Raw genomic sequence first — 15631 nt, forward strand, 5'->3', positions numbered from 1 at the left:
CATTTACACCAGCAACGAAAAAGACCCACTCATTCACTGAACCACAGACACTACTGGTTTGGAAGCAAACAACAGTTTATTGTTGTATTTTCTTTATACCAGCTGTGGACACCAGTTATGATTGTTCAGATTTGTTATCAAGACTCCTCAGTTTGGTATGGCATGGCTGGTATAATTATGAACACAATCTGCTCACACCAAAAACTAGGTTGGAAGCAACACCAGCGAACACAGGGTCAAAATACTGTACTGCATCTATACACAAACCATCAACACAGGCCTGATGATGTGGATTCACATTGTGCACTGGGCGTCTTAACACGTATTTCACAATGCACTATTTTACATATTGATCTGGATGCCATACACATTAAACGAAGATGAACAAAACTTTTCATTTTAAAACGGGGACATAAAACTCTCAAGGGATTGTGTAGTATAAAAGTCAACTATGGATGCACATTATTTGTGTGGGTTCATTTTATAACACAAGTACATAGGGACTAAAAATCTCAATACAGAAATAACCAAGTGAAGCAAATGGACACAATACTGCTATCACATGGTTCTCACAATAATGCAGAATTGTGCTTTTTTTTTTCTCCACTGACATAAGCAATACAATGATCAGTATAAAATTACTTTATACACACTTCACCTTCAATTCGGATAACCTCTCTGACAATACAATATCATTTCGGATTACCTCTCTGACATTAATACAATCATCAATCATTCCTTGTGCAGTCTCACAAATCATTTTTTCTGTGCTGCTTTATTACTTGGCAGTGTGAAAAAAATAAAGCTACATCCACATGATTTATTGCAAGCAGATTCAGTTGGGTTTTTTTTAACTGTGACTTAAATCTCTTTCTTCATCGCTAACAATATTAATTTCAGAATGGATTTGTACATTTACACATGTACTAATGTTCCACACCAAGAGTATTACTTTGCAGCTTAAGGATGAGAGAATGATAAAGATATATGAACTGAATGCCATTTACTTCCAAAGCATTTAACTCGGGAGGAAATGGTTTGGATGAGAATCATGTGTTCAGTAATTCAAAGTAAAAAGTTCGGGAATGGGTTAGTTTCCATCCATTTTTATATTAAAAGAAGTAACTCCACATCATGTCTATTTTGTCTGCTGTCCTGCAGCTCCACGAAAGAATACCTAATTCTGCACACACACACACAAAAAAGAAACACACCTAAAAATGTGGGGCAGGGAAAAGCTACCATACTTATGGTCCCTGGTGTGCATCCTGTCCTGAGCACAGGAATTTGGACAACGGAATACAATTTATCATTAAATTTTAAAGAATTAGCATGGTATCACTCCAACTAAATGAAAATTTGAAAAGTGGAATACAATCTATCATTAAATTTTGCAGAATCAATAAAATGACATTACAACTTGTAAAATGAGACTGGCGATAAGAGCATTGGAAACACACCCCCACCCTGATAACGAGAGTGGTAGAACCTGATTCCATTCTACACCTATGCCCTTGCCCATAATAGTAACTACCATTTTTATGAGTACTGCTTTCTGCTTCTCTGACAAAAGAATCTGCCACCTCTACAAAAAAAAAAAAAAAAAAAAAAAAAGTGCCAGTAAGCCTTAATAAGAGGAGTTACACAAGCTTTTGAAATAAGATGAAACAGAATGAAACCCATGCAAGCTGAATGGACATTTAAAGCATTCTTAAAAGTTGTGTGGCCTTCTCTTGTTCAGGGTACAAATGTTCCTGTGCTTATTTATACACAAATATAACATCCCCCACTCTCATGGTCTGGTTTCATGTTGGACTCCAAACGACCATTCCAATGCTCCAACTGATTCACCTTGAGTGATAAATCATTTAGAAGTGAAGGGATTGGAAAGAGGCTACAACTTCTGTTTTATTTAAATCAATATGGACCAAGGTATAGGATCCAACTACTATGTATACAAGTTCAAGGTATGTCTTGTAACACAATGTAAAGTGTACATCACTCTCGGTAATACAATAACTAACACAAGACAAAAAACTAGTCTCAGAGTAACACTAACAGCAACCAGTCATAATGATGACTCACATATGGCCATAATAAATTACCAATTTGTCAAAAATCACCTCCAATTATGGCCGTCTTTTCTTTCTTTACTATTGTTGGGGTCTGTTGTTCTGAAAGGGTGGGGGACCTATCTAGTAGTACACTGTGGAAAACCTGTATGCAAATTTGCTTATGACCCCGCCAACTGGAAATGTCATATCAAAGCCATCAAAACAATACAAAACAAAAAATCCCAAAACAACAACAAAAACTACCACACTTGATAACTTCACAATATTAACACAACAAATAATCCAACCATATAATAAGCTATTCAACAGAAAAAAAATTCAGCATAAATATTATTCACAGATGTTTTATGTCATAGCACTGAACTGTTCTGTACAATTTATCACCATAAGGCTAAACAAACAAAAAATACATGTATACACACACAGTGCTTCAAAATGATACATTTTTTTAAAAATTAAAAAGAAGAAAGGAAAAAGCAACCACTACTAAACAAACTTCTTCACTCCAACAAGTCCAAGCACTTACAAACAAAACGCATGGAAGTTTGTCCAAGCCAAATGCAAGTGAACGGCAGAAAAGGTAACCAGCAAAACAAATGCCCCACCCCCTCCCCTCCTACTCCCAAATAGGTGTTGAAACGACTCCCTTGCCCTCCACAAAGTCAAAGAATTGAGAGAAATTGCATGCAATTTCTGGCAGAGAGGGATATTATTGCTATCAATATCTGTCTACCCCTGACACTGTGACAGACCAATGAGGAAAGTGCTGATGACAGAATGAAAATCACACACACTCAGCGGTAAGTTTGAAACCGGCACCTATCACTGACAAACTAAATATAGACAAACCAGACACCCACTGAAATTTTATTAAACTTCCTCTCCTAAAAAGGAAACACCCCCCCCCCCCCCTGACTTGATCCACACCTGAGACAAGCGACTTGTTGAACTGAGACTCCATGACTTGGGGCTGGACAAAATGGAAAATTCCATCTCACACTAACAAACTTCTTACACTGTGAAATGCCATTGTAGGTTCTGTATTAGCTGTATGAGCTGTTAATTAAATGCACAGTTGTGTCACTCTTGACTACCCCCATTTTGAAATTAAAAAAAAAAAAAAAAAAAATTGAGACAACTTTTTTTTTTTTAACAATATTCATGATATAAAGATGACTGCACAGGACATTTTACATGTTTATATGCTATTCAGAAATGCAAACAAAAGAGTGCTTTTTTCCACGTCCACACAAAAAACAAAACAACATTCCAAACTGTAAAGGACACTTGCAAAAGAGTACATGCAAGCTGGAAATTAAAACACTGAAGCAGCACGCAGACCAAAACTAAATTATACTAACAGTAACTGAAATACACACTCAAATGACATAAAACCAAAAATAAAATAGAATTCCACACACACAGGCACACAAAAGGACTTCAAACCATGGGAACAGCTCAACCAATAACATTAAGAACATAATGACAATATGTGAAACACCATTACATGCAAACCTGTACATATAATGTTTGTTTTTTAAGACACCATGTCAGAACATTCAAATTTCAATATTGCACAAGTTTCATACAAGACAAGGCATCACTTTTAGATACACATATGCACTACAATCATTACACTCACAACATAATATCCACTTAAAGCATAACTGGCAACAGATGTCACAATCTTCTTGTGTCCATTCATCTTGTCTCTACCATGTTCAAGTCTTGTAAAATACCATCAATAAAGTTGTGGGAAAGCGTTCCTATTCTTTTGTGAAAAACTATTGGCAACAGATGGAAGTTTCAGAAAACACACCCAATTATACATGGAAGACATACAAACAGAAAGAGTGTTCCTTTCCTCTAGGATGAAATATTTCAGCAACTGTCACACACTGAAATGAGACACAATGACAAGGATTTCATGCATCCCTTTTATCTTTTTTTGTTTTGAAGCATACACACAAAGAACTATGTACATGTGTCAAATCAACTGCTCAAGTGATACAAATGGAATGAAAACAACCTGAACGGCTCTCTTGTCACCAAAAGTGAACCACATACTCGTTTGCTTCCACGTGTTAAAAAAACAAACAAAAAAACCCATGGTCAGCCAAAATCTGTTTCCATTACAATTTCAGCACTGCTTTCTTGTCATGTTTCTCTAACAATTTTTTATTATCAACTGCTAAAATGTTGGAGGAAGAAAAAGAAAAAAATATCGATGCATTTAACGAAAGGTGACCAGCCCTTTTTCAGGAATATGGATGGAATGTAGACAAGCTATTTTTATATAGGTAACAAATTAAAACAATAATAATCAAAGGAAGAAAAAAAACACCTCCACTGCACAGTCTGCAGCATTTGGCTTACCAGCCTTGTCCCCACTTCACAGACTGACAGTATGGCTGATGACAGAGAGACCCTACAGAAGCTTTCCTCAGACAAAAATTTACCATGCAAAATTTTTACACATTTTGCGGAAAATCTCTCAACACAACTGTGAACTAGCTCCAATTTCCACTTCATGAACCTGATCTGATTCTGGTGAATACTGATGAATCTAGGTTGGTCCTTCAAAAACGCATGAAACGCTCTGGAAACACTTGATGACGTCGCTGAAACCTTTACTGCCAGTGTACTGACTGCTGGGAACTAATGTATGGAAGGTGGGGAAAATAATTCAACTGCCTCACACACCTTACTGCATTCGAAAGAAACAGGCTTGTGGAGTCAAAGTCTGTTTGATAACATGAAAACATTGGGTGGAAGCTTGCTACACATTCAGTAAGTTGTCAAATTCTTCAGAATGAACAAACTGATCTTTGTGAAACCAAAGTTGTTGTTGTTGTTTTTTTTAAACATCATTTTTCAGAAACAAAGTGCAAATGATTGGAAGTCCACAAACTGTTTTGGTGAGAATAAAGTTTGGTCACTACACAGCCTTGTAGGACAGACTTTTTACCTTAAAATAGTTTTCAGCACAAGCTTACTGAAGGAAAAAAGTTTTAAAACTGTCAAAGGAGAGGCTTACATCTTTGTAGATTTGAAAAGTGAGCAGCGATACCTAAAGAAAGTGGAAAACAACTGGTAACTGAATGGCAGTATCAAAAATGTCCATGTTTAAATAATTCTGCCACGTAATAGCTGGGTAAACTCATAAAACAGACCTGACCTCACTGTCTGAGTATAGTGTCTTGAACAAGGAAATTAAAAAAAAAAAGGTTATCAACAGTTCCCCCTCCATTCCTTTATCACATACCCACACTCATCCCTTTTACAATCAGAACATTAAACTCGTTGCACATCTTCGTCATGTCTGTTTCTGTGCCACCCAAACACACACACACACACACACATATGTGTATATATATATATGTAAATACATGCAACAAACATGGGCATACACACTCCCGTATATACAGCTTAATTTGTCACTGGGCTGTGATCCAAGAACAATGTACAAGAAAAAAAAAAAAAAAAATCAGGAAATTGTTCTTCAAATAAAGAGAACAGTGTGACCAAGACTTTGTGAACTGTCCATATGTGAAGAATACATGACAACTTGGGAACCAAAATTATCAACAGATTTATCATTCTGCAATTACACACTACTGCTGGACACCAAGTCACACACTCCAACAACAAAGGGTCAACAACTGCACAATCCCAGTTTCTTCCCTTCCCTTTTGCCACCATGCATTCCAGTAAGACGGAAGAAAAGTCATCTCCAGCCACTTAATCCACACAAAACGAGTATCAAATTGAAAAGAAAGGACAAAAAGCACCAGTCGACTTCAAGAAGGGAGGACAAACAAAACCAACAAAAGCAGAACTGATGTGGAACCATGTTCATCCCTCAATCACAGACAAGTTGATGAAATACTGGTCTGGCTTGCCGCACTGTGTCAACCAAAGCAGCAGACATTGCAACGTTCACATCACTGTGGTTCATTTTGCCAGCATTATCAAGGGGAAAGACACAACGTGGATGAAATAAAAAACAACAATATTGTTATTTATATTGGACAGCAGAGAAACAAAAGTAATGAGCAGTTAAAGAGACCTATGTACTCTTAATCCAAACTGAGCGAGTGCTATAATTTATGGATGTACTGTGAATCAGTTCGATTGTTCACTGTTGTCAGAAACTGTAAACTATGACCAGTAACAATACATTTAAAAGCCATTCTTTGGTTTTATTTTCTTCCTTCCCCTCACCCCTCTGTTTGCTCTAATTCTCTTGAGCAGGATTCAGAAAATAACTTAGCTGGTTAACATTTACAAAGAGGATTATTCATTGTTCCGAAATAAATCTGCTTAAAAAAACAAAACTACTTCACTGCTTTAAATGGGGGGATCACAAACAGAAGCATAAAAACATGATAAATCAATTAAATAAACCAGAGAAAGTACAGAAATATGTGCATCAAGGAGCATAAGTATGAAAACAGAAGCAAGAACAACTGTACAGTTCCAGCACAGGAATACCTGAAGAAGGCCTGGAACAAGCTATTCCTTTCAGTGCTGTGACATCCACCAGTTTGCCTCTGCAACACCCTAATAGCTTAACAGAGATCTCATGGGAATTTGTTTCCACTGCCGCCAGTCAACCTCCAAAAAAGTTTTAAATTTGCTAGTGTCAAAGAACCCAAGGTGTTTGTGATTTACCACCACATTCACACCCAGCATGGCTTTCAGCTGGAATGACACTTTGTCAAGACCAACCACCTGAACTCATCAACAAAGAATTTGAGAAAAAAAAAAAAAAATCTTTCAGCTCCATTTGGTGGAATTCCTGAAAAATACAGGAGGAATGGCAGTTATATGTTTCCCTTATCGCAATACCCACCATTCCCTTTCTGGTTTCACAGCTGATATCATTACACTCATATCAGTAACTTTCAAAATACTCTAAGAAACATTTTCCAGAAGACCAAAGGAACACTCCAAATGAAAACAGGATACAAACCAATGTACATTTGAGATTGAACTGTTTCAGGAAACAACAGCACCATGTCTCAGGCAGAACCAGACGAGCACAATAACACCGACAACTGAACTGTTTACAGAATATATGCGTACAACAGCATCCGCAAAACAAACAAGACGGATATATTTCTCAGGCAACTGAAAATAACCGGTAGCGAATAAAAGACACTGTGATTCAGGTAAGCACCTCCTCGTCCACCCTGTCTATCCAGGTGAAGGACACAAACCTTCCCTTCCTCCCCCACCCCCTACACAACACAAACACTATACAAGCACTCACACACAACGTAATCACTCTCCACAGTACTGGCAATAACAACTGATAAGGTCCTACCCCTCCCCTGCTATGTATTTTCCAACACTCATGAGAAAGTAAAGTGAGAAGCATATGCACATATAACTCATGACAGAATGACAACAACAAAGTGACAATGATAAAAGATTACAAAATTAGCTCTATGAGTGGGCCTGGGTATGCACATGTTTTCTCACACATTATGAGAGCTAAACACAGACGATACAAGGCTAAAATGTGAATGTTATCAAACAGCCAGGAAAATATCAATAAATAGTTTCAATGGAAATCCAGCTTCACATTGAGAACTTAGTTCACTGATTCATATATGCAACTTTGTGTGCTAAATTTACATTATTTACACATTTGCTTTTGTAACAATGGCCACAGAAACAACTGAGAAAGCAGTAACTACAATATCCACCTGCAATCACTCTTTACAATGAACATGCATGACATAAGACAAAAACAGAAGTCACACTGAGGAGTTCACGTGATGTACATGGATGGTCCATCGCAAAACATTTTTACTCCCACCTGCAAGCATGGCAAGAAAACATCAGAACAGGTGAGAGGTCATTATTCACACAAATGGTCCATCAAATGCCTCCAACCAAGTCATTGTCAGGTCAATTGCTCTGTTTGTTGTAGAACCCCTTTGTTAGTGTTCAGATCACAAATGCCCTCTTCCACACAGGGCACATGTAGCCAATGTAGTTATTGCGTTCGTTTTCAGGCAAACGTTAAAAAATGAAACTCTGCACCTGAACTCTCCTCTGTTGTACAAAGCTAGAAGCGCACGTCAGCATCACAAATGATCAGGATTCTCCAGTCGTGCACACACCTGCATCCATCTGTTCATGAAGACTAGTGTGGTATTACAAAGCTACTTTTATTCCCCCTCCCTTCCCCAAGTTTCTCTCTCTCTCTCACACACAAACTCCAAAGTTCTCAAAGCATATACAAGAACAATTACAAATTAAAAAAAAATCTCTCCAGAAACACACACACACACACACACACACATCTATTCATCAATACACTGTTCACTTTTGAACTGGGAATGCTGTAAGTCGGAACTCCTGTTTTGTGCTTAATCAAAATCGAGACATTCCTGGGTAAACTAATACAGCTAATGCCAGGAAGAAAGATGAGGGGGCGGAAGGGAATAGCAGGATACAGGGCAAGGGGCAGAGCCAACTTCACTATCAGAGGACATCATTTACCAAGCTAGACAAGTTCTGCACGACTTAACCACAACACTGATCAGTACGTCGCAAACCAGATGCACAATGATGACGGGAGCACGACAGAGCATCTAACACACACACAAAGGGCAGCTCACTGGGCAATACATACATGAACATCACCTTCTCACATGGGACGTGAAGCAAAGTTCAATGTGAACACTGGAGTCAACAGGTGATGTATACTTTCACTGGCCATCTAAACGATATGGGTTGAACGTCACTAGCAATCTCCAAGCATGACAGTGTCAAAAAGAACGCACAGTCATCCTATGCACATCTCAGCAAGTGCCTTCCACATACCTTCCCAATTATCATATCCAAAAATTTCACAAAGAATGCTTTAACCTACTCCTATTCCAAGTCGTATTTGTCTGTTGGTACATCTGATTTCACAGCTAAACTGTGGTACATCTGATTTCACAACTGACCTGTTTCCCCTCTTCAAATATAAACAAATAAATTCCCCTCCTCAGATAAAAACAAACAAACAACAGCCTCCTTGGCTATCTCCCACATGTCTATTATTTGAGAAAGTCTTTGTTTTCATGTTTGAGAGAAGAGATGTAAAAAAACCCAAAGACTGAAACAAAATAAAACAAATTAAAGGAAGCAAAGTGGAGTAATTTAACTTCACCATAAATAGGTAGACAAAAATTTGTGGAAGATGTCAAGTTCATCAAGCTTAAGTCGTACATTACCTATTTCACCTTTTTTTTTTTTTCAAATAAAATTAATTCTCGGTCTTCCTAAAACATGCCCCCTTTCTGGCATGTGCACACCATTCATCTCATCTTTGCTCCACATCAGATTGGATTACTTTCTTGGACAGTTTGTTTAATACAGTTGTCCAAAAACTCCTTACAACTCTCATTGCAGTCATCCATTGGTTCTACCTGACACTGCCAGTTCAACCCATTGCACACTACCAGTGAAGAAAATTGTCATTTTCAAAAGGAACTCTGAACACAACACTAACAGAGCTTTTGCTTTTAAATTTAAAAACACATTTTCAATGACAACAGATTGTTCACTCAACTCCTCCCCTCCCCTCCTTTCCAGATGTACCATCATCTGAATTAAATTCCTTGTATGAGCATATATTATGTATACATGTGCGTGTGCACAGACTGTACCCATCACTTGTTTGTAGTGTTTATGTTAAAAATGAATATTGAGAAAGAAAAAAAACTTGCATCACCACCCTTGTTCCTCGGAGAATTTCACACACAGTCACCCCACCCCCTCCTCTTCCTCCCTCCCCTCCCCTCCTCCCACCCCCCTGAAACCAGTCTGCATGAAGTAAGTTTTTGTGTCGCCGCAGGTTGTTCGATGTGCCTTCTGTTCCTCAAAACAGCCTGGAAGCACACACTTCAAAGCTACACCGGTGTCCTTTCTCCCAGCTACAGCTGTCAGCTGGTGAATGATGGAAGCCTCTGCCAACATGCACTGACACCTGCACATGGCGTAAAGCTCAGTGTGGTGTAGGAAGGTCTGAACTCAGAAAGCATCGATGGAGGTGAAAATAGCCACAGGAAAGTTCTTGATGTGGGTCTGCCACTGCGACGACAGCTGGAAAAACTTGACGTTGTGCCATTCCACCCCATCCACCACCACTGGAAAAAAATAAATAAATAAAACTAAGACATGTACTGCTTGTTACTATGTTGGGGATTCTTCAAGTGACAGGCTTCTGTCCCTGTCACAGAGTACTTGATGGTGATCCTGTGTGTGATCCCTGAATGTTGGGGTTGTGATGTTATAGGATGTTTGGACTGGTTCACCTGAAAGTCCGGTGTCTCATCGCTTCAATCTGCATCACATCTTGTCAGGGTTCTATCTAATCTTTCTTGGCCATGCTTTACAGACATTGGTCTTCTTGGCGTTTACACATACTGCCATAAATACACAACTTGGTTTGTTAGTGGGCAAATGCTAGCCACAAACCTTTGTATTCAGCCCTCAAAAACACATAGGTGATTTGAGGTATCATTTTATTCAGTTTCTGATTGTCCTGTCAGTTCAATCAGCAACATAACAAAAGGCAAATCACAGCATTTGCATTATTTGAATATTATGCACAGTAGATGCCTTCCTCTTTGTTTTTCTTCTCTCCACACATCTGCATGTCACGAAGGGCAAGGTTTTTTTTGTTTGATATCAGAAAGATATCAAAAACTTAATTTGACAATATCCAATGAAATCTAAAACTATCCACCCCAAAAAAAATCAAATGACAATGTGCTGCTAGTTATTTTCAAACTGAGTAAAACCAAAGTATCTGGAAGTGCACTTTCAAACGTACACAAATGCTCACATACACACACACAAACGCTTTCACGAACACAAATGCTGACACACACACAAACGCTCACACATATTACACACTCAAACACACACAGACACACACACATTGTCTCACCTGTGAGGGTCATGTTCTGACTCTTGGTGGTACACACCATACGACTGATGCTGTCAATCACCTGACTCTTGGACTCAAGGTCCTTGGCCTTCTTCCCGATGCGCATGACTGAATCGAAAAGAAACACTAGTCAACTCAAATGTAGTCGGTCCTTGCAACACTGTGTAGGAATGAGGTGGAGGGAAAGACAAAGAAGGAAGAAAGACAGACACAGACAGGGTCACCACCATCCTCATAGAAAACACAAGCGACACCAAACTTTTATCTCACTAGTCAACTGCTAAATCAACCTACTTTTTCAGAGTCGCCATAAACAACCGGTCTTCCTACAACACCTCACCCCCCTCTCCCTTGGTGATCACTGTCATGGAAAATGTAGAGGACATCAGACCATTGTCACCCTGATAAACTGCTACACTAATGTGTGTGTGTGTGTTTATGAAATGTGTGTTTTATGGAATGTATTTCATTTTAATCTAAGCATTTATTTACTTGATACTTTCTATTGTTTGGTGGGTTATACTTTCTGATTCGTTCTGTGAACTCATTGGATTGAGCTGTTGTAATGTTTTTATGTTTATATCCAGCTTGATGATGTACGGCACTTGAGCAGTATTAGTACTGGATATTGCGCCATAGAAAAGTTATGAATCATTATCATTATTAATTAACCCATTTCTCAGAACCACCTACACCAATCTCCATTTTCTCTCCCCCACCTGCACACCCACTAACTTTTCTGCTTCTTCTCCTTCATGTAAAATATAGAGGGGCATCAGACCTTTACCTCCCAAGTCAACTGTTAGAACAACCCACAACAACTGCCTTCCACCCACTACCGCCCCACCATGACCCCCCCACCCCACTCACTCTTCTGCTTCTTCTCCTTGGTGACAACGGTCATGGAGAAGGCGGGGGGCACCAGACTGGTGACGGACATGCCGGATGAGGGCATGGCGCCGATAGAGGGTGCCATGCGTGACACCACCAGGGAGCGGAAGGCCGTCTTGAGGGAGAACTTGCTGCTGGCGTCCCGCTTGTCCTTCTTGTCCTTGTCAGAGCTCTCCGACTTGGGCATGGTCCACCAGTAGTCCACCTGCAGGTCCATGTACTCCCCGCTGCTGTTGGACAGCATGGCTGACGTGGAGGGTCCCCCTGACGTTGAGGGCTGGCTACTGAAAGGGAATGAGAAACTGCACACCATGGAATTTTTAGGACCTGCTGACGGCGCTGGGAAACCACACGCACAGTGGAACATGCACAATTATACCAACACCACCCACCGCTACCACCACCTGCTGGCAAAAGTAAACCAGCTCAATGCTGTGAAGCAATTAACCCCTTCATTTCTGAACCTTCATGAAATGAGATCAGAGTGGTATGCATATGAAGTGTAGCTACTATTTTTGGTTGTGCTTTAAGTGATGAAGCTGACTTAGTTGATCGAAAGAAATGCAATCCCAAGAAGACGTCCAGATAAAGAACTGGGACTGACATCCTGACCTGTAAGCTCAATGGTATTTCGGGGGGCAGGGGAGGGGGGGGGGGGGGCAGCCCAAACTTCAAACAGGACAAAAAGTTACATGCCTTCAATGATTATAAAAATCAAATGTCTTCAATGTTGATGACAAAATCACATACCTTCAATGAATAAAGAAAAAAAACATGCCTTCAAACAATTTCACGCCAAGCTGCTCGCTGCCAATGACAAAAACAAACATCGTTCTCCACAATTTCAATCTCACCTGCTGAAAGACATTTAATAAGAGCGAAGGATCTCTTTAAGAACATCATTACACTGGCAGTCATTGAGAGACCTTTACAGGTTTAGATAGAACACCACATAAAAATTTCCAGCAAACTGGAAAAAGGACAATCACACACATGTCCAGATCAATAAGCATGAAATTAGCTGACAAACCTGCAAAGCTTGTTTTTAGAAAAACACAAGCAATCCCTCATTTTCCAACACAGACAACCGGCAATGGGAGTGTAGATCAGTCGGAACTCTTTCCATTACTTCAACAGAACAACCCAAAAATACTAAAAACTGAATACAAGAAAGATGTTTTTCTTTAAGACTTACCCTGTGGCAGGGGAGGGTCCCCCAATGTTGGGGGAAGAGGGAGGGGTGTGAGGCTCCCGTGTCCTCTCCAGAACTGGGGTGGAGAGAGGTGGAGAACTGGAGAGACTGGGCGACGTCACTGCACTGTCCTCAATCTCCACTGAGCAAGACAAAGTAAAGGAAAGACATTATGAGTCACATTTCTTAGTTGAGAACTGTTGAGAGTTATGTTCACTGTGTGAGTGAATGAGAAATGGTGTGTGTGTGTGTGTGTGTGTGTGTGTGTGAGTGTGTGTGTGTGTGTATGTGCGTGCGCGCGTGCGCACGTGTACATGTTTGAAGTGTTGATGTTTGAAAACATGAAAATGCTATGCAACAACATATTCACTCTTCGTTAAGTGATAAATCAAGAACACAGATCTGAATAGATATACTTTTGTTTTCTTAAACAGAGACAAAGGAAAACAGGGGATAAAACAATTACCGACAGACTCACCTGATGTGGAGGTGTTCAAAGTTTCCAGTGTCCCTATGCGTACCTCCTGTGTGATTAAACAGTATGTGTCAATAACTATTATAATTCAACAAGGCACAGGCATGTGGAGATGCAATGGACATACTCTATTTACAAAAGCTGTATTTTCACTGACAGAATAATGATAAATACCTTAAATCACATCCATTCAAAACGTATACCCTTAACATGTTTGTGGTAAAATTATACACTTCAGAACTTCTTAGTCAAGAGCTACCCAAAGCACCAAAGCCATTCAATTCTGGAAATCAACCTAAAATCATAGAAGAGGGGGGGCAGAGAGAGGAAAAGAGAAAGAGAGGGACGGAAAATATTGAGAGAAAAAACACAAAGAAAAAGAAATCCCATCAAAAAAAAAAATAAATAAAGTAAACAAAAAAGACCCCCCCCAACCCCCCCCCAAAAAACAACAACACCTGAACACACACACGCGCGCGCGCGCATATGCACATGAACATGCACACACAACAAATGCTGCTAAAACAACAAGTCTTCAACTACTTACGCTGATGAATGGAATGAAGATCTGAGTAGAATTCTCATCGTTTCTGTGAGACAGAGAGTGAAAAAAAATGTTGAAGCAATATAAAACATACAGTATGCACTGAAGGGAGAGAGAGACACACACAAAGAGAGTCAGCCCCTAAGACTGTGTGTGCGTATGTTCATATTCTCTTTCTTTTGAAGAGCCCCTACCCCACACCACTCCCAGTCTTAACCATCCCTTTCGCTTTTTTTTTTTTTTTAATTAATACTTCTTTAAAAAGCTGATAAAAATTCAATATCAAAATAAACCACCTGTTGGACACATACACACAAAAAAATCTACTGTATCACTCAGATTTAATACATAAAAAAAGTCATCAGAACTGCTGACAAAACAATTTTCACAGCAATGGTCACAACTCCCTCATCTGCTTCACACAAGCAAAGAAAGAATTCTGTTAAGTGTCTTATCACACATATAGGTGACTGCAGATATCTAATTGTTCACCCCTCCAGTGCCCCAAGACTGAAATTTCCATCTGCACCATCTTTAGAACATTCCTTTCACAAAATCATAAAATGAGAAAATGTCAAAACTGAACATGCGTAATTTTCCATTCAGTAAAGTATAAGCTACATATGCTTTCTTTCAGTAGTCTGCATGCAAGAATTTTTCTTTTTACTACCATGTGTGACCAAAAAACTCCTAGGCAAATAGTTGCCACTGAGCATGAAATAGGTTTGGCACTGAAAGGGTTAAAGTTTTGACTGTAATACCTGAATGTTATCGTATAAAACTAAATAAATAAAGGATCAGAGAGGATGGGCGAAGCTTTGCATAAAACAAGACCTGTTCCTGTCCACAAGCCTTTACACACACACAACACACACACACACTTCACTGTCAGCGTGTCCCTCACCCTTTTCCTTTGCACATGATTAGTGCTTCAGCCACTGGCACTTGTTGGACAGAATTCGCACTGCTCAGGTACAGAGACAACCGGTTGGAAAGTTCTGGAGAGTCTGGAAAGGAGAAAAAATGCAAGAAAGAAAATTCATTATCAACTGAAATTTTTTTTATCAGGGAGGTGGGAGGAGGGACAACATGAAAACACTCTATTATTTCACTTTTTTTTTTTTTTTTATATTGCTGCCTGCTAATTCACTGCAACCACAATTGCAAGACGAATCTAACCTGTGCCTAAACACACAGAAGTCAGTCAAAGCATTCAGACCACTTACCAAGCTTGGGAGAGTCCTGTTTCTCAAACATGTCCCTCCACTGAGAGTCCATGAAGAGGCTGCTGTACGTACTGTCAATGCCTCCCAGGTACTTGGCTATTGAACTGTTACCTGAGATAAAGAACATAAACCTGAATCAAAATCTTAATTAGGCCAGAAATGTCAAATTATAACCTCTGTTGGACAAACTTCAGTTTCAGTTTCAGTCCCAGAGGCATGAAAGTGTGCTGTCTGATCTATACACTCTGCACCACATCTGCTGAACAACA

At 39.4% G+C, this 15631-nt stretch overlaps 1 protein-coding gene across 4 annotated transcripts in view; it reads right to left on the minus strand.

Annotated features, from left to right (window-relative positions):
* Positions 1 to 57: 57 nt before the first annotated feature.
* The window catches only part of LOC143296475 (phosphofurin acidic cluster sorting protein 1-like), a 52476-nt gene continuing 36902 nt past the window's right edge, over positions 58 to 15631 (minus strand). For 2 of the 4 annotated variants that reach the window (XM_076608430.1, XM_076608427.1), the window contains 8 exons: positions 15363 to 15473; positions 15041 to 15143; positions 14140 to 14182; positions 13596 to 13641; positions 13121 to 13259; positions 11905 to 12227; positions 11035 to 11142; positions 58 to 10228 (listed from right to left, as the gene is read on the minus strand). In XM_076608430.1, the coding sequence (XP_076464545.1) occupies positions 10113 to 10228; positions 11035 to 11142; positions 11905 to 12227; positions 13121 to 13259; positions 13596 to 13641; positions 14140 to 14182; positions 15041 to 15143; positions 15363 to 15473 (989 nt within the window). In that variant the 3' untranslated portion in view covers positions 58 to 10112. The remainder of the gene's footprint in view (positions 10229 to 11034; positions 11143 to 11904; positions 12228 to 13120; positions 13260 to 13595; positions 13642 to 14139; positions 14183 to 15040; positions 15144 to 15362; positions 15474 to 15631) is intronic. The other 2 variants (XM_076608429.1, XM_076608428.1) reach the window with 2 other exon arrangements.

This window comes from Babylonia areolata, chromosome 21, assembly GCF_041734735.1.
Source record: "Babylonia areolata isolate BAREFJ2019XMU chromosome 21, ASM4173473v1, whole genome shotgun sequence".
Classification (NCBI taxonomy): Eukaryota; Metazoa; Mollusca; class Gastropoda; order Neogastropoda; family Buccinidae; genus Babylonia; species Babylonia areolata.